The 19,730-nt window shown below is 34.5% G+C and overlaps 1 protein-coding gene across 6 annotated transcripts in view; it reads left to right on the top strand.

The window, feature by feature from the left end:
* The window catches only part of LOC134840082 (uncharacterized), a 41,355-nt gene that overhangs the window by 8,786 nt on the left and 12,839 nt on the right, over nucleotides 1-19,730 (top strand). For 4 of the 6 annotated variants that reach the window (XM_063855764.1, XM_063855762.1, XM_063855763.1 and 1 more), the window contains 3 exons: nucleotides 10,888-10,923; nucleotides 12,202-12,348; nucleotides 19,027-19,216. In XM_063855764.1, coding sequence (XP_063711834.1) covers nucleotides 10,888-10,923; nucleotides 12,202-12,348; nucleotides 19,027-19,216 — 373 coding nt within the window. Of the gene's footprint in view, nucleotides 1-9,922; nucleotides 9,944-10,887; nucleotides 10,924-12,201; nucleotides 12,349-19,026; nucleotides 19,217-19,730 lie in introns of all 6 variants that reach the window. The other 2 variants (XM_063855767.1, XM_063855768.1) reach the window with 2 other exon arrangements.

Genomic DNA, 19,730 nt, shown 5'->3' with positions numbered 1-19,730 from the left:
AGGGTTATAAAAATGCTGCAAAGTATAAGTTATTACAACAGTATCAGCTCCCGGCTTGTTGACTTTTAATAGATATTTTTTGCTGAATAAGCGAATTCTCTGAACTTGCACCTTGCTAATTTAGTCTCTGATAAGTGGCCTTCCTCTATGCTCAAGAAGCAACTGGCTTTGGTTCAGAACTGGATCTTCACGGCTGAATCAGCGCCAACTCAAGTCTGAAAAAATATTGAGAAGCCATGGACATCCCACTGTCCTTGCGTCATTTCAGGGCTGATGAAATGCTGCAAAAATTTGACTGATAATCCTTTATAATCCTCTACTTATAACTCCGGTAAAATCGTAATCCTGAGGAAAATAGTCTGCTAAAAACATTTTGGGCTCTGAAATTCTCAGATAAAAAGAAAGTTTTATTAGAAACCCAGTTTTAATAAAATTTTGAGTTCGCTATGCAAATTGATTGTTAATTGTTGATATAGTTCACTTCATTTCAAAATTGATTTTTTCAGTTTTTGTTCCGGTTTTCGAAATAACAGAATAATTTTGCTTGGTGTGGTTTTTGTGTTTTATTCAGTCAATTTTCAGCAAGTGAAGTAAAATTTCTTGAAAATATGGACTCCGCTAGATAAAAATGAAAAAAGATATATTTTACCTCTAATTGTTTTTCGAAAAGTTCTGGGGGGTTTGAAACTAGCCAATTTGGAAAAGCTCTAGACTAATTTAAGCGTCTTTGAAGATATCATCCATAATGCTGAAAGCGCAAAACGAATTATTTATGCGTGGGGTGGCGTAATATCCCAAACAAAAAAGTAGTTTTGAATTGAATTAAGGCTAGCTAATTGGTCATATTCATTTCGTACGACTAAGACTTTCACACTTGTACTTATATTGTCCATATTTTCCGATATTTGCTTATAGTTTTCCGATATTTTCTTTTTCCAAAAACTATTCGAGACCAATAAAAGGGCAGTCGGAACATCCAGGGATGTGCCTTAATATACCAGCAAAATTGTTTTATTGTTTCGACTTTTGTAACGAAAGTAACGAAATATTTGTGCCCGGGGTGGGTTTTTTTTCTTCAGACAAATTTCGACTTCCTAACTAGCCATTTTTGACAGAACTTTTTTATATCATTCGAAAAATATTGTTGTCCTGAGCTCAAATTTGAAAAGATATTTCAACTGTGACCATTTTTTGTAAAGTTATGGGGGTTTAAAAATTGCCATTTTGCCAATTTGGGACAATTAACGCGGATATTTTGCGCCATCAAAGCGTAAGTTGAGATTTAATCCGTCTTAGAAATTGTTCCAAATTGGTTGAAGGAAGCGTATATGCCAAATTGATTTGTTAATGGGAGCGAAATCTATCACTTTGTCCTTTATATGGCGTGTGGGGGGATGACTTTTACAAAAATCTCAATAAAAAAAAACGGTTCATTTTTTTACATTTAATTTGTTTCATGTTATTACTGCTCAATAGACCTTAGAAGGCAGTCAGAACCTTCAGGGCTTCGCCCTGATACGAGCAGTCTTGTTTTATTTCACAATTGATTTACTTCATTTATTTACTTGATTTCTTTGCAGAATTTTCTTTCGATAGATAAATTTATATTAAGAATTAATTGGCAATTTCAAAATCCTATAATTTCATCAAATAACAGTTTAATGGCATCTTTGAATTAACTAAAATGGCTTGAAGGAAAAACCACCACGAGCGTTGATTTTCAGTTTCCATCGTCCGAAGCGGGAACAAAAAGTTCAAAAATATTTTCAACTCTCCATTATATCTTACAAAAAAAGATGCAAGAAAAAACTTCCAGCACTTGGAGACAGCGAGAATGTGTAGCCAAAGAAGTGTGCAACTATGTCTCAAATATTCAGATGATCTTTTAAATATTCAACACGAAGTGTTCTTGGCCATTTTCACTTTGCAAAAACTAGACGAAGATGCCTACTTTTACTTAAAACATCTGCGCCATACTTTAGCATCATTTGTAAATCAAAAGAAACACCAATAAAATAAGGTCTCAAATTATCAATTTATGTTTTTTGTTTAAGAAATAACCATAAAAAGCTTCAAAGAAAAAACTTCATGTCTTCGTTTTCTACACGTTTTCATCTGAGAGTGCAGGTCGATTTTGTTGCGATCAATATATTTATTTTCCTTTGCTGGATATCCGCTTCAACAAATAATGTTTTCAATTGCTGAATTACTGGACCATGAAAGGTACTAGCCATTTTAACTTAGCTTCTTTTAAGCTTTTTAAGATGCAGTCAAAATAAACAACCTTTAATCATAGTGCAATATCCAAGGAATAGCCGAAGAAATGCAAACACGAAGCTTTAAAACATGATTTTGCGAGCGATTTTTTTTTTCATTCTACAGGGGAGGGGGATGCACGCCGGCCTCTCAGGAGATCAACACCCTGACCACCCAATTTATCATTTTACGACCTCCATTTTTGGCCGACTGAGCTTTGAATTTTGTACTCGGCGGCAATATGCACTAAATTTTAACTCGGCGACAATTTTGAAATCTGGCGCCTTTGAAACCGGCGCCAGTATGTACTAAATTTTAAGACGAGGATACCTCTAAATTATTAATAACTAATTGAAGAAAATTGAAGACCATTGAAAAAAAACGAATTTAAAGTGTTCGATTTTTTGTTACTTGAATTTTTTTAGCACATAAACTTGTTTTTTTTTTGTTTTTGACATTGAAAAAAGAGAGCATATCCATTTTCCAGATAAAGGTTTTCAGGTTTTCTGCACATTTTAAATTCTATTATTTAAAAAGTTTTGATGAAAATCAATCACGGATGGGGTGTTTTAATACTTGTTTTTTTAAACATATCAGTTTAAGAAAAAAACATGTTTCAAGCATTAGAAAAAATGTGTTTTAAATTTTAAAAAAAACATCTTTCAAGCATAAGAAAACATGTGTTTCAAAATATTTAAAGGTCTGGGTCAAATTACAGCATGGGAACACTTTGATTTGGTTATTGGATTGTAGGGATAATTTTCAACATTGACCATAGAGCTATGGAAAACTACGAGAGAGTTTAGGCAGACAAAATGATCAAAACCGACATTTGTATATCGGCAATTCGCTAAAGTTGAAGAAAAAATTCATTTGCAACTGAAGGGCGATGTGCCTCTAAAATGTAAAAAAAAAGACAAGCAAGGGAGCGGTGGTGAAGTGGTTAGTTTCCGCCTCTCAATCGAAAGGTCGGATGTTTAAAGTCTACCATGATCCGTGCTAGTTGTTTGAGGGCGAGAAAACATTACCCAGATTTGTATTTACTTTTCTAAACATTAATTATCCTAATGTTTTTTTTTTCTAAATCAGCGAAAGTTATTGCTCCGACTTTCGTAACAAAAGTAACGGAGTATTTGTGCACGGGGTGGGTTTTTTTTTTCATCAGACAAACTCGACTTTTTAACTAGCCATTTTTGACGGAATTGTTTTTATATCATTCGAAAGCCATTGTTGTCCTGAGTTTAAATTTGAAAAGATATTTCACCTGTGATCGTTTTTCGTAAAATTATGGGGGCTTAAAGATTGCCATTTTGACCAATTTGGGACAATTACCGCGCGATGGTTTCAATCCGTCTTAAAAATCGTTCCAAATTGGTTCAAGGAATATTATGTGCCATGAGTGATTTGTTTATAGGAGCAAAATCTATCACTTTGTACTTAAAATGGCGTGTGGGGGGATGTTTTCACGAAAATCTGAAATTTTCTAAAATTTGAATTTTTAAATTCATTTTATTACATTTGAACTTTCCATGTTAGTACTGCTCCATAGACCTTAAAAGGCAGTCGGAACATTCAGGGCTTCGCCCTGATACGAGTAGTCTTGTTTTTTTTACCTTTAAAGTTTTCATGTTGTTTCTGGCTCCATAGAACTTAAAAGGCAGTCGGAAACATTCAGGGCTTCGCCCTGATACGAGCAGTCTTGTTTGTATATGAAATTCAGTTTACTCATGATTTTGCATTAATGGTGAATATCGGGCGAGACATTAGTGTATGCTCAAAATGTTCTCAATTTTTGATTTCGGAGACACCCAAAATAATATAAGACTGCCCGTATCAGGGCGAAGCCCTGACTGTTCCGACTGCCTTTTAAGGTATATGGAGCAGTAATAAACTTAAACAAATAAATCTTATAAAATAAAATGATTTTTTTTCTAAAATTTGAAATTTAAAATGATTTCGGATTATTCGCTCTGATTTACGTGCAATGCAGTCTTGTTTTATTCAGTTTAGAGTTGTTTTACTTTCCGCTAAGGCCTAATTAGGTCGAAGTATGTTGCCTCAATTATCCCATATTGACCATGTGATAACGTTAGAGAAAAAAATCCATTTTTAAATTTCTTTTTAATTTTGATTTCAGTCAAAAGTTTTTCAATGTTATATTTTTCTGATTTCGTCGTTTTCAAAAATTTGTCATAATTTGTTATATGAAAAGTCAAAACTTGTCTGCAGATAAATCATACCGAGCACAAATATTGGTATGACATGTTTACAGAATGGCTCTCCACAGAAAGTATGCGCGTATGCGTATTGCCACTCATTCGTTGAAAACCTTTCAACGCAATCAGAGCGGTTATGAATATGATGTTGCAGATTTTCACCTTCACCATCCAAAAGTTCATTTTGTCCTATTATATCGGAAGAGTTCTTTTTTTCCCGACTTTAATTTTTTTAAATGTGTGTAAAAGACAGTTTTGCCACATTTCTCGCAAAACTATTCATGCAATTCAAATTTTTTGGCTCTTTTTCGTTTCCTCCCATCTGCGAAATTTTAGCAGTAGACCTATTGTTCGCATTGTCCGATTTTTACAAAAATTGGCATGGAGACTGATTAGGCCGTGAAAAACATGTTCGATCTTCATACATAACCTTGTAAAACCCCTGGTTACACCATACAATTGATGCTTCAGTGAGGATGGAGAAAAAAAGCTAAGTTTTTTCTATCAAGTCATATAAATGTTCAAAGTGATGTTCTTCTATTAAGTCAAAGAGAAAGTTCGCTAAGTTCAAAGAGAGATAAACAATCAATTTGTTACTATAAAAAAGGTACAAAAATTATCCGGGAAAGTTTTAGATACGCTACTGCTGCCAGTAAAGTAAGTCTAAGCCAAAGCTAATGGCAAGAAAACTGTGAGCTAAATTTTAGGCTTAGTGATCAAATCTGGCCGAAAACTTAAACCGATTTCCTACAAACTTGATTGTCTATGACTATTGTGACTTAAAATCTACTCCTATTCGAGTCTCAGACATCATTCTAAGACCTGAACGTTCGACCGAAAAATTCAACCAAGACTGTTTGTTTCAGTGCGATTGTTTCGAACGAACTTTAAACTCTATTGAAAAAATGGATAAAATTTACAAAAAAAAAACATTTTATTTCAAAGTTTTTGTTCCGACTTTCGATACGAAAGTAACGGAATATTTGTGCTCGGGGTGGGTTTTTTTTTCTTCAGACAAATTTCGACTTTTTAACTAGCCATTTTTGACGGAATTGTTTTTATATCATTCGAAAGCCATTGTTGTCCTGAGTTTAAATTTGAAAAGATATTTCACCTGTGATCGTTTTTCGTAAAATTATGGGGGTTTAAAGATTGCCATTTTGACCAATTTGGGACAATTACCGCGCGATGGTTTCAATCCGTCTTAAAAATCGTTCCAAATTGGTTCAAGGAATATTATGTGCCATGAGTGATTTGTTTATAGGAGCAAAATCTATCACTTTGTACTTAAAATGGCGTGTGGGGGGATGTTTTCACGAAAATCTGAAATTTTCTAAAATTTGAATTTTTAAATTCATTTTATTACATTTGAACTTTCCATGTTAGTACTGCTCCATAGACCTTAAAAGGCAGTCGGAACATTCAGGGCTTCGCCCTGATACGAGTAGTCTTGTTTTTTTTTACCTTTAAAGTTTTCATGTTGTTTCTGGCTCCATAGAACTTAAAAGGCAGTCGGAAACATTCAGGGCTTCGCCCTGATACGAGCAGTCTTGTTTGTATATGAAATTCAGTTTACTCATGATTTTGCATTAATGGTGAATATCGGGCAAGACATTAGTGTATGCTCAAAATGTTCTCAATTTTTGATTTCGGAGACACCCAAAATAATATAAGACTGCCCGTATCAGGGCGAAGCCCTGACTGTTCCGACTGCCTTTTAAGGTATATGGAGCAGTAATAAACTTAAACAAATAAATCTTAGAAAATAAAATGATTTTTTTTTCTAAAATTTGAAATTTTTTATGAAAATCATCCCCCACACGCCATATTAATTACAAAAGGATAGATTTTGCTCCTTGTAGCAAATCAGTTCTGGAAATAAGCTTGTTCCAACCAACTTGGAACGATTTCTAAGACGGGTTTTTTCTCCGCTTACGCGCTAATAGAGCGAAATGTATCGCGTATTAATTGTCCCAAATTGGCCAAAACGGCAATCTTTAAACCCCCATAACTTTACAAAAAATAATCACAGTTGAAATATCTTTTCAAATTCAAGCTCAAGACAACAATACCTGTTGAATGATATAAAAAATTCTGTCAAAAGTTTCTAGCTAAAAAGACGAAATTTGTCTGAAGAAAAAAACCCACCCCGAGCACAAATATTCCGTTAATTTCGTATCAAAAATCGGAACAACAATTTTCAATTAAAATCAAATATTGAGCGCTGAAAAAATTTGCTAACAAAAAAAAGCAGGCTATTTTTTATCAAGTCAAGTAACTTTAGAAACAAGTTTTCTTTCACTAAATCGAAGTGCTCAAAATGTTGAACAAAAAACATCTCACTTATTGTCTAGTTCAGCTGTCGAACTGTCATTCAAAGGGTCTTTTATCACTTATAGGTTTGAAATATTGTCACATTTTCTGATCTGTATACTCTGATGAAGCTGGTCAAGTGTCATTGATCGGTCTTCAATCACTTATTGTTTTAAAGCAATGTTTAATTCGGCCCAAAAAATTGGTTGAAACTGTACACAAGAGGTTGATTGAAAATGTTTCTTTCAAGAGGAGAGATACGTGTAACAATTGCATGAAAGTGTGGAAACAAAAACTTTTAAGTGCATATTAATCAATTTTGAGAGTTTTACAAAATACACATTTTCTTATCGCTATTAAACCTATTGCTACGTATTAAATTAGTGAAATTTCCACGTTGTTAAAGTAGTGCAAGTTTTGCGAAAGCTTTTTACATATTTGTTCCGATTTTCGTAACAAAATTAACGGAATATTTGTGCTCGGAGTGGGTTTTTTCGGGGGCGTTCAAGAGTGCCGAAGTACAACAGTGCCGAAAAAGGCGGGAAAATTTCAGAATAACTTGAACGCATTTTCCAAAAAGCGGGAAATTACTGACGCTAATTATCAAAGAAAATCACTCCAATTTCGGCGCGAAAATGTCTGGAACTGTAAATTAAACAATTATTTTAGCACCAAAACGTCTAAATTGCAAATTTTCTCTCTCAAAATCTTAGGTTCTTTTTCAGTTTCCCCACCCCTTTCAAAATACCGAGTTTTATGTTTGTTTTACGTGTTATTACGGCTAAATGCGTGATGTTACGCTGTAAAGGATGAAGAACAAATCTGTTCACAGCTGTCGATTAGCTCACCACGCCAAATTTCATTGCATTATGACAACGTTAAATAAGCTTTTCAAAACTGAATTTGAAAGGAGGAGGACTAAAAAAGAGCCAAATCTTTAAGTGTCACTTAAGATTGTAAACTTTTGCCGTTTAATTTTTGATTGACGCATTTAATATGTTGATGTTTGTTCATAATTTTGGCACTGTTGAACAAAGTTTTCATTTTCGGCACTGTTGAACTAATTTTTTTTCGGCACTGTTGTTACTTCGGCACTGTTGTGCTGCCCCGTTTTTTTTCTTCAGACAAATTTCGACCTTTGAACTAGCCATTTTTGACGGAATTTTTTATATAATTCAAAAGTATTGTTGTCCTGAGCTTAAATTTGAAAAGATATTTCACCTGCGATTATTTTTCGAAAAGTTATGGGGGTTTAAAGATTGTGATTTTGGCCAATTTGCGAAAACTAAGAAGCGATATATTTGGCGCTGTTGGCGCTATTAACGCGTAAACGGATATTTAATCTGTCCTAGAAATTGTTCGAAGTTGGTTGAAGGAAGCTTATTTGCAATAACTGATTTATTACTAGGAGCGAAATTTATCAATTTGTACTTTTTATGGCGTGTGGGGAGATGATTTTCACAGAAAGTCTCAAGTTTTAATTTTTTTCGTTTTATTTTTTAATTTTAATTTTGGACCAAGTTAACATCCTCCACCCCAAAGTCGTTTAGGATGTTAACTTGATCCTTATTTTTTCTTGTTATTACGGCTCCATATACATTAAAAGGCAGTCGGAACATTCAGGGCTTCGCCCTGATACGAGCAGTCTTGTTTACAGTTTGTTTTGGAAACTAAAGTCATCAGATTACAAATTGAGCAATAACCATCGAAAGTTTTGATCTCGTCTGTAAAATTTAGCAAAATTTGCCTTCCAAGTACACTTGAGAGCATATTGAATAATTTCCCAATCATTCAACTCGACATTTGGCTAGTCAAATTAGGAGCCACCAAATTATAAAACTAATTTTCTACTTCTAAAACAGCATAAAACTAAACAGCAGAAAAGTAACCGCCTCAGGTGCGTCAACATGTTGCGAGTTTGCCAATAAAGGGTAGGAATATATTAAAAATTATAGGCGGCTACTGCAGCGTAACTTGCGCACCGGCTATCTTAAGCAAAGAGCTAAAAATAGTCAGCTGTGTAGTTTTTGACCTGTTGAACGTTTTTGGTAGTAAGCCAACTGATTTGTTTTCACCTTTTTGTTCCGACTTTCGATACGAATGTAACGGAATATTTGTGCTCGGGGTGAGTTTTTTTTTCTTCAGACAAATTTCGACTTGATAACTAGCCATTTTTGACGGAACTTTTTTATATCATTCGAAAGGTATTGTTGTCTTGAGCTCAAATTTGATAAGATATTTCACCTGTGATCATTTTTCGTAAAGTTATGGGGGTTTAAAGATTGGCATTTTGGCCAATTTGGGACAATTAACGCACCATATATTTCGCGCTATTAACGCGTAAGCGGAGAGTTAATCCGTCTTAGAAATCGTTCCAAATTGGTTGAAAGAAGCTTATTTGTCCTAATTGATTTGTTACAAGGAACGAAATCTATCCTTTTGTACTTTATATGGCTTGTGGGGGGGGGGGATGATTTTCATAAAAGACTTCAAATTTTAGAAAAAAATTTTTTTTCATTTTTTTTTACATTTAACTTTTTATTGTTTCTACTGCTCCAAAAGTCTTAAAAGGCAGTTGGAACATTCAGGGCCTCGCCCTGATACGAGCAGTCTTGTTTAATTTGGAAGAAAAGGGAAATGATTTTTCATATATATATATATATATATATATATATATATATATATGTTATTTATGCTACGCGTAGCTTATGATTTATGTTATAACCATACATTCGGCCGGTTGGTCGACCTTGAGAGACCTTCTCCAGAACGGTGGCCGAACGAACGGTGGCCGAACGAACGGTCAGACCAAAATAAACGTTGGTTAAGGCCAGTTGTTTTATCTCGCTGCGTATTAGAATATCAGTTTATCCATCTATTCGGATTCCAGAATAAGAAGATCATACGTTGAGGTATGACATCACAATTGGTTTTCAAAATTAAATTTAAAAACAATTTCAAGACGTGTCTTACGGAGTCTGAAGACGACGCTTTGCTGACATTTTTTGAGACGACGTTTTGCTGATCAGATACGTCTTTTCTTCAATTCTTCCTTCCAAATCCAATTGATGACACATACCTGTGAAATATTGGTTACATTAAGTTACGCGTTTGTCAATTGATTAATTGAATTTCAGGGGCAACAGTCACAATATCAGGTAATTCATTGGTTGCTTATCAGTTTAACTAGTTGTAAGCAGACAATATATTTAATAAGCAAATCAGGAAGCAGACATTTTTTTCAATTTTTTATCTATAATTTGGTTTTGGCAAGCAAAAGCTGTAATTCCAAGGCAATTTCTTGAAATTTAGTTATTAATTCAATTTAAAATAACTTCTAAACATAAACTGAGTTAAAAAAATCAAATTTCAAATTATTTTAAGTTAAAAAAACAATATGGTGCGAATGTTGCAAAAGTGGTTTAATGTTTTTTTTTCAGCCAATCAAATTTGAGTTTTTGTCAAATTTGTCTGCTTACTAACGAGTATGAAATAAGGGTGTCTGCTCGATGACCGTTTGCACGCCGCAGTTATCTTTACAGAAAATCAAGCACAATAACATATTGCTGTGTTATGGTATGGTTGGTTGCTCATAATAAAGAAGGCCTTCGATCCGTTTCATGATTTCCAAGTTTCAATTTGAACCTTTTTCGAACTAATAAAGTTCGTCATAACAATTTAAAAAAAGATATTGAAATCATCTTGATTTTCACACTTTTGGCAACGCAAGGTCAGTCATGCATTAAACCGTGAAACTATCGCAGAAAAATAAAAAATCTGTTTAAATAAACAAATGTTAAATATCCCAAACCAAAGTCATTTTTAGAAAAATCACTTACCATTTAGATGGCAGCTCTAATGAATGTAGAGCTCTAAATATTGGTGCCAATCTATCATTTGGCATGGCAAGCTTCTGCTTTATTTAATTTTATCATGGTTCAGTACAGAGGTGGATTTAAGAAGGGGGATTCGATCCCCTCACCAGGGATTCGACCCCCTCACCAACCAGAGGGTCCCCGAACTTCGGTATTTATTTAACTCGCAGTTGTATCAATGTACTCAAATAAATCAAACTTTAGCCCCTTTCTTCTCTTTGTTTCAGAAGACAGAAGCGCGTCAATTTTATGCGAAGCTTAAAGTAAAATCCAAATGTCATGAACTGGGTTGGGTTCCTATCTATTAAAGAGTTCATCGGGTTAAAAGTTTTATTGGTTACTCGGTTGCCTCCCCCAATGAATATATTTTGCAGCACAAACTTTAAAAGCGTGAAATGAAACAAACGGCGCATTTTTTGTCGAATTACCTGTAACAAGAGCCGGGTCTTCCCGATAAAACCGAAAAGACCCGGGTTAAATAAACAAAAATTTTTAAGGGAACCGGCGTTTTAGCATGAGTGTCGATTAGCATGCCCATGTAAAAGCATATAGTTTAAAAACTTGCTGTTTCAAATTTTGTTAACTCAAATTAGCAATTTTTATCATCGCACACTTAGCCAAGTTTTTAATTAGGCGAAAGTGATTTTTTTTCCTTAACAAATCCAATGGTCTTCGAAGCTATTTGAAAATCTGAGCTATTTTGTTCTTCATCTAAATGCACATCCAATTAAAAACAACTATCGCATGCTAATAGCCACTCATGCTAATCGCAACGGACACCCCATTTTTTAAAGAAGGTGATGGTCTTTATAAAGTATCTCACACCTCTGAATTTTTTTTTGGTGCCCTTGAATGAATGTCCGTTCATCTGAATGAATGTTTCATCTCCATTGGTATGTGCTGCACAAAGTTATTTTCCGCTTATTCAACCAAAAAAACTCTCTATTGTCATTGACCTCTTTTTAATGGCTTGTTTCCCATCATCCAACAGCTTGAAAGATACGGACCATTCTCATTACCAAAGGCCTTAGTGGCTGACTCGTATTCTAATCAATCATAGTTTCAAAATTGTCTTAGGCCAGGGGCAGATTTAGGGGGGGGGACGCAACTTTTTGGTTAAAGCAATTTCAAAAAGTGCCCAAAAACGGCATTTTTGACCTATTTTTTCAAAAATTTGCTTGCGGCACTGAAAGTTTTGTTTTTAGTTTTCTGGGATCGATTAGAAAATCAATTTGGTTGACCAAAAAAAGGTAGATAAGATTTTCAATTTTTTTAAAACCGACCAACTCCCACCCCCACCCCACCCCACGCGAGAAAATCCTGGATGCACCCTACTGTCTGAGGCGATGACCGAATACTTAGATTGCCAATTGACAGACTACTTATGTTTGAATACTTCAAAAAATATGCAAAAAATATAATATTTTTAATCAATAAGGTCATTTTTCAAACAAATCCCGAAAGACACATCTGCATTTCTGCATTTCTAACTGATTTCAGTTATAATAATTACTAATTTTTTGTTAATAAATTATGTTTAGGGAAAATCTGACCATCAGTCTGATCATAGTGAGGGGTCCCTCCACATGGGTGGAGCAGGACGCTATCTACATGCGGGTGTTGGCACCCAAAGAAAACGTCCTTCACCCTTTCTATATTCTGGGCAGCTTCAACGAAACCAAAAACAGGTTCTTAAATTTATTCCAACTTGAATCTGAATTTGAGAAATTTTTCAATTATTATAAGATAAAGTCATGTACAGATCACATTAAACAGCAAAGCGGGTTTTGAATGTTACAGAACCCTCAATTAGTTAGGTGTTCTATAAACTTTTTTGAACTTTTTTAAGCTTTCAACCCTTGTGAACACTTTGTATCGAATCCGATTAGAATGTTAGATTACTTTTTTGCGGTTATAACATTATGATACCTTTTATAAAATCAATTAATGGCTCAATCTCCAGTCAGATAAACTTATTCGCTTACATTAGGGTTATTATACCAATGCGAACTCTATAAAAGCGAAAAGCGACCATTTAGATGCCATTAACGGTCGCATTGGCCTGTTCGACGGATGCCAAATTGTCACGCAACGAATCCTCGTTTGACGTTTACTTCGATGGCGTCAAATGTTGAATATTTGAGCCAAAAGGAAACGATTGGGACAACTTCAGCATCCGGAGTTTCCGTTTTTGGCTCAATTACTCTTCCTTTTTTCGGTTAAGAGGACAAAATAAGGGTCAATTACACCAGTTTTTTTAGCCATTGTACTAATGCGCCGAAATCAATGTTGCTTCGATGTTATTGAATTCTGGTTGCAAAATTTTTCCAAAGGGTCCGCCTTGGGTATAACAACTTTACGACATCCATTTTTGAATGACCAAACTCAAAATTTGTCTTAAGGCTTGCGGCGCAGAAAACTTTGGACAAAATAGGGTCATCATAGTATTTTTGGGAAGCTCGGAAGATCAAATTAGTCGACCTAGAAAAAAATGTCCGCAAAATTTTCAGAAAAACTACCCCCTAGAAAAACTTCTGAGCCACTGGATTTTATAGAAATTTTTTAACAAAAAGTTAGGAAAAAAATTATTACGAGGAGATTGTAAATTTTAGCAAAATCATTACGCCATATGATCTATATTTTTTACACAAAACTGATATAGCTCTTTGCTCGCCTCTTGTAGGGGATAAGGGAAATCGGGAAGCACAAATTTGTCTGTTGTATAATAAACAGAAATCTGTTGGATGGCAGAGCAGGTATACATTCTTCTGAATCTATTTATTTTTGATCAAGTATTAATAAACGAAGTGATTTATCTTTTATTTTGTTCTTGCGATTTTTTTTCAGGCAAAATTCTTGAAATTTAGCTACGCTCAAAAATGATTTTTCGCGGTTTGACGTTTGATTTTCTAAAAATTTCTTTCAAATTAGTTAATTCAAATTCTTCCTCTAAGAAGACGCGAATTGCGATTTCGGTAAAAGAAAGTGCAAAAGCAATCAGCACAAGAAAAACGTGAATGACCGACAAATTCAATTCTAGCCTTTAGATTTACGGACGTTTAAAACTAGGTTATAAGAGTTGGCTAGGTTATATTTTTCGAACAGGCGACATTTTGTAACAGTAGAGATTACTGCATTTTTGAAGCATAAGCTTTCCCTTGTTATCCCAGACATAAGTGACGGTGTCACTTATGTAAGGGATAGTTCGCGTCTTCTTAGAGGAACAATTCTCGGAGGAAGCAATTCGCGTCTTCCTAGAAGAAGAATTTGAATTAAGCGGCAAACACAGATTACAAAAGTGGAGGGGGAAGGGGGGGCTAAAGCACCGCCCATAGAAGGGGCAGATATAAGATTTCTGAGTGGGGGTATCTAGGATTTCACTAAAGGCGCTTTCTGAAAAATTCAAATTTAGGTGGGTTCATCAGCCAAAACTGGATGTTTAAAATAGTACTCTTTTGACAGATTTTGACTTGACAATGACACCGTCATTTATGCAAGGGATAAATAGGGAAGGCTTAATCTTCAAGAATGCTAATTTGCTCTCGACGATTGTCGCATTTGATTCAGTGATAATTTATGCAGGTTTTGAACTCTTTCGATTACGGTCTAAATTAGTTCTGAGAAGGGCTTAAAGAACTAATCTAGTGTCCAGTTCTATGCCAAACTTTCTTACTAAATTAATTCATTCCTCCATAAGCAGGGGCGGATCAATTTTTATATGAGAAGGCGGAGTTTTATCGTCATATAACAAGAAGATAACGAAAAAGATAAATTCATCAAAGTTTATTGAAATACAGCTGTAAGAATAGATACAAAAAGAGTAGCGTTTTGAACTTTGAAAGCATACCCGCACCGGAGCTCCATGGATAATAATCGGTTATAATGTAAAATTGTTGTCTAAAATGTTGTCATTTAAAATCCATTATAATGGATTATAATCCATTTAAAATCCAGTATAATTCTATACATTTTTTTGCAAAATCATTTGCAAAACTTGCAACATATCTGCTTTACTTACGGCCTACTCGCAATCTAAACCTTCTTGAATTAACCCCCCCCCCCCCGCTTTGCCCCTCCCCCATCCGTTCGCATTTGCCCAAACCCCCTCCCCCACTAAAATGGTGGGTAAATTGAGGAGGGGTAAACTGTGGAAGGGGGTGATTAAACTGGGGAAGAGATGGGTAGACGGGAGGGGGGTTGGCGGTGTAATTAGGGAGGTAAACGGGGGGGGGGCGGGGTTAAACGAGGTATATAAGACAAAAATTATAAAAATTGAAAAGTGAAATGTAACGTTTTGAAACCTAATACGTAGCAATTACACTAAACAGGAAATGTGATAAATTTGAAAAAAATTGTAAGTTTCAAGACTAACATCTCGAAAAAATCCATTATAATTGATTATAACCGAATATAAGGGATTATATTGGCATAAAAAATATAAGAAATATAATCCATTTTTAATAGATTATAATCGATTATAATGGATTATATTGATAAAAAAATAATGGATTAAAATCCATTTTTGATGGATTATAATCGATAATTTTTGTAATTTTATAAATACTGACTATAAAATGACAGTATAATCGATTATTATCCATGGAACTCCAGTGCGGGTAGGTTATAAGATCTTCTGGCCTGCTTCAAATTTACTTTGATTAGATTGACCACCTGTTATTTCTGTAGGTCAAATGCTTTGTATAAAATTTTTTTTGCAAACATGTAAACTCAATTTAGCCTTGGGTTAATTTACATGAACCAAAAAAAATTGAAAATATAAAACTAAGTTTGCAATAAAAGATAAAACTAACCTTTACGCCTGAATATCCCGGAGACAAAAAATTGTTACAGGCGGAAATTCGTAACAAGCGACAGTTCGTAACAAGCGACAATTCGTAACAAGCGACAATTCTTAACAGTACATTAAGAGGCAAACACTGATTCAAAAACAGTATTCCTCTCGTGCTGAATGTAAGCGAACCTGAGTAAGCGTACGCTTCGTGCCAATACATTGGTGCTAGACAAATACGGCGACAGGACATTAAGACTACAAGGTATTTAATAACAAAACTGTATTAGGATCCAAAATCACTACAAAGACTAGCCCCACCCCAATAAGTTTTTACAGATAACGAACCGCCTAATTACGAGAATTTTAGCCGAGTTATTTTCTCATTTGTTGTGTTTATCCGTTTTTTATTTCTCGGAAACTTATTTAAAACAATCATTTCGCGTTTTGTATTTCTCAGAAATGTAGTTCGCTAGTTGGAACAATCTTTTCGCGTAATTAATTGTCATAAAGGTACTTTGTGGTCTAGAAGTCCATCAAAATTAGTTGTCGCCTTATTTGACGGTCACGCAATACCTTGCTACCTGTTGCCGCCTTCTTTATAAAAAAATTGTTAGCAACATTGTGAAGAAGTCAAATGAAAATTTTGTCTAAGCACTGATCTCAAAATAACTCTCATCTGTTTCGTTTTCTAATTTAAAGAAATCTGTGTAAAATGATAAATAATTTGGCGTTTTTTAAAAAAATTTGGGTACTTTTGGCAAAAAAGATACTTAGAGCTATCTTTTGAGTACAAGATACAGAATATTTTTGAAATTAGAGTGGGTCAATTTTTCGACGCAAAACTTTTTTAACTCAATTTTTGATTGAGTAATAAATTTTTGTGGTCGTCCTGATCAATTTTGGAAAAAATTCCATGTTCTGTTTCTTTTTTGTTCACTTTTTGGACATTGCTTTATTACCTTTTTTGGTTCTTAATAATTATATTGCCTGTGGTTTGGAGGTTTTGCTTGCAGACAATAATTATTCTCAAAAAATAACAAAAATTCAAATCTCACATGGACTAATGAGAAGCAGCTCTTACCTCTCAGTCGAAATGTCCCCCGGTAGACCAAAAGTCGCTATCGTAGATTTATTCTTATAATAATCTTAAAATTTCTCACAAAACTAGTCTCTAAGAATGTTACAAGATAGGGACTCTTTCTAATAAGAAAGTTGTAAGGTAGTGACTCTTCTCTTACAAGAAAGTTGTAAGAGAGGAACTTTTCTTACAAATTTTTTTTTCAATTTTTTGTGGATGTTCTTTTTCAAATTTTTTTGCTATGACCATTTTAAAGTTTCTCCGCTGACGCAGAATACAATTACAGAAACGAAACCCCCTAACTTTATAAGGTTTATTTTTGCTGATTCCTAGATATTTTGTATATATACCTGAACCCCACATACAGCACAATCGCATCTATATGACATATTCGTCGAAAATGAATTTTTATCGTCTCCAAAATAATTTTCAACCGCTAATTACCTATAGTTAAAAGATTCGTTACAAAAATTCAAATTTCTCGTTTCGGAATTTAAACTTTTAAATATAAATTGAAAAAAAAAACTTACTTATAATTGATTTTTATCTGTTATTACGATATAGAAACTCATTCAAAATTATTTTAGTGATTTTTTGAATTTTTGGACAAAGTATCTTAAAACTTTTCGTATAAGAGCATTGAAATTTCCTAAAATTTTATAAAAAGTTCTAAGATAGGGGATTTTTTTTGTAGGATGGTCAACCCGGGTCAGTTGTTCGAGACCCGCTATGATCCTAGGTTGTTGTCTGCGAGTGAAGCAACACTCGGTCCGGAAAAAAAGCAGGTAGATATTAAACAGGGGTTAAAAAAACTGATTTCTTTTATGAATAGAACAGCTCTCCTAGTTTGTTTGTCCTTTCCACTGTGTATAAAATGTCCTAAATTAAATTTTGACCGAAACCATGTAAGCTCAGTTTTACTTCCTTGTTTCGTTTGTTAAACTTGTGACTACACTTTTGCTAAACTCAATAGTTTTCACCTTTTTGTTCCGACTTTCGATACGAATGTAACGGAATATTTGTGCTCGGGGTGGGTTTTTTTTTCTTCAGACAAATTTCGACTTTTTAACTAGCCATTTTTGACGGAATTTTTTTATATCATTCGAAAGGTATTGTTGTCTTGAGCTCAAATTTGATAAGATATTTCACCTGTGATCATTTTTCGTAAAGTTATGGGGGTTTAAAGATTGGCATTTTGGCCAATTTGGGACAATTAAAGCGCCATATATTTCGCGCTATTAACGCGTAAGCGGAGAGTTAATCCGTCTTAGAAATCGTTCCAAATTGGTTGAAAGAAGCTTATTTGTCCTAATTGATTTGTTACAAGGAACGAAATCTATCCTTTTGTACTTCATATGGCTTGTGGGGGGGGGATGATTTTCATAAAAGACTTCAAATTTTAGAAAAAAAAAATTTTTTCATTTTTTTTTTACATTTAACTTTTTATTGTTTCTACTGCTCCAAAAGTCTTAAAAGGCAGTCGGACTATTCAGGGCTTCGCCCTGATACGAGCAGTCTTGTTTAATCTTAAATTCATAGGCAGTGAAACTTATTCTGAGCTTGTGCATTTTTCAATCTCATTGCTGGGGAGGAGATTATGAAACATTTGGTAAGATTGACAGCGCTCGTGTTGGTATTGTTTGAGAGAGACAAGATTTATCCATCCAGTATAATAACAAAAAACCTTTTTTACCCGAGGAGTCAAGCAATGCTCTCCTCAAAGAGTTGAACAGCTCATATGCGCATCCTGTTCACTTAATGTGGACAAATCGGTTCCTATATTATTTTTATAGTTGACAATTTGCCATCTAATGGCCTCATTTTGGGACTGCAAATGATTGTTTTGCGCCGAAAATGTTTATTTTGCGACTAATGGTCTCAATTTACTCACTTCAAATGATTGCTTTGCACAGAGGGGATAATTTACCTCTGTCAACATAATCAATCAGGACAGTTTTTGAATTTTTGTTAGGAGGGGGGTTAATTTCCCAGCGAAATTTCTTTTTTTTTAGGTCAACGATCTTTTTTTAGGCCAACAAAATTGTTTTGCCATCGCTCTCAGAAAGCTAAAAAGACCTATTTCGGCACAAAATTCAAAACTAGTTTTTTTAATAACATGGTATTAACATGAAATGACAAGGATCTACTTAACAATCTCCACCCCTTTTAGAAAGGGGGGATTGTTAAGTAGATCAAAATGGTCGATTTTCGACCAATCAGAATGCAGAAAAATTAGAATTCTCAATCTCAATAGAAAGCTCAGTGCTAATTTACTGTATTTATTTATAGGGGTGGAGATTCTTAAGTAAGTGCCACAGGGGGGGGGGGGTTTTGTTAAGTAGATCCAATGAAAATTTAAATGACTTCTTTTTGGTCAGCGCATTTAACGTGAAATAATAACCTGAAGTAATAACCTAAACATGAATCCAAGATATTTGCTTTTCAGTTCAATTTGCTTCTTTTTTTAACTGAATTTATGTTTCTACCCTATTCCAGTCTGACCGAGTGTGAGGTGCTGAGCAAAAATGGGCTCCCTCTGGAGGCACTGGACACTCTGCAGGGGGTGTTGCAGAGGGACAAGGCAGTGTTCAGATACCTGCCAACTGAGGCCATGTCTCTGGCCAGCATGTTCAAGGAGGAGTTCTACAGGGAGGGGCATCTATTCCACACCAGAATCACACTAGAGGCATGCGAGCGAAGTTGCAAAAAATGAATTTTTTAAGCTATTTTGGACGCCGATAAAAAAGCTTTTTAGTGTCTAAGTGGTTATTACTGGAAATAGTTAACCAGAAGCAAAAATTTGATTAAGTTACGTGCGCAAATTTTCAAGCGACCTTCAGTCATCAATTGCGTTTAAAAGACTGGCGTTTGCAAACAAAAATTACCTCTTGTTGGGGATGAGGTAAAATAGGGTAGGTTTTTGGTCCATCTTTTAAAATTAGGTGGACCAAGATCATTTTTGTTTTTTTTTTCAGGAAAAATCCTAAAATTTGTTCACGCTCAATTTTGATTTTTCGCGGTTTGACTTGTGATTTTTAAAAAAAATTTTCAAATTAATTAATTCAAATTCTTCCTCTAAGAAGACGCGAATTGCGATTTCGGTAAACAAAAGTGCAGAAGCAATCAGCACAAGAAAACATGAATAACCGACATTTTCAATTTTAGCCTTTAGATTTACGGACGTTTAAGACTAAGACTTG

This window comes from Symsagittifera roscoffensis, chromosome 2 (genome assembly GCF_963678635.1).
Source record: "Symsagittifera roscoffensis chromosome 2, txSymRosc1.1, whole genome shotgun sequence".
NCBI classification, from domain to species: Eukaryota; Metazoa; Xenacoelomorpha; order Acoela; family Convolutidae; genus Symsagittifera; species Symsagittifera roscoffensis.
The sequence above is the reverse complement of the archived record's forward strand: the minus strand, read 5'-3'. Positions and strand labels throughout refer to the sequence as shown.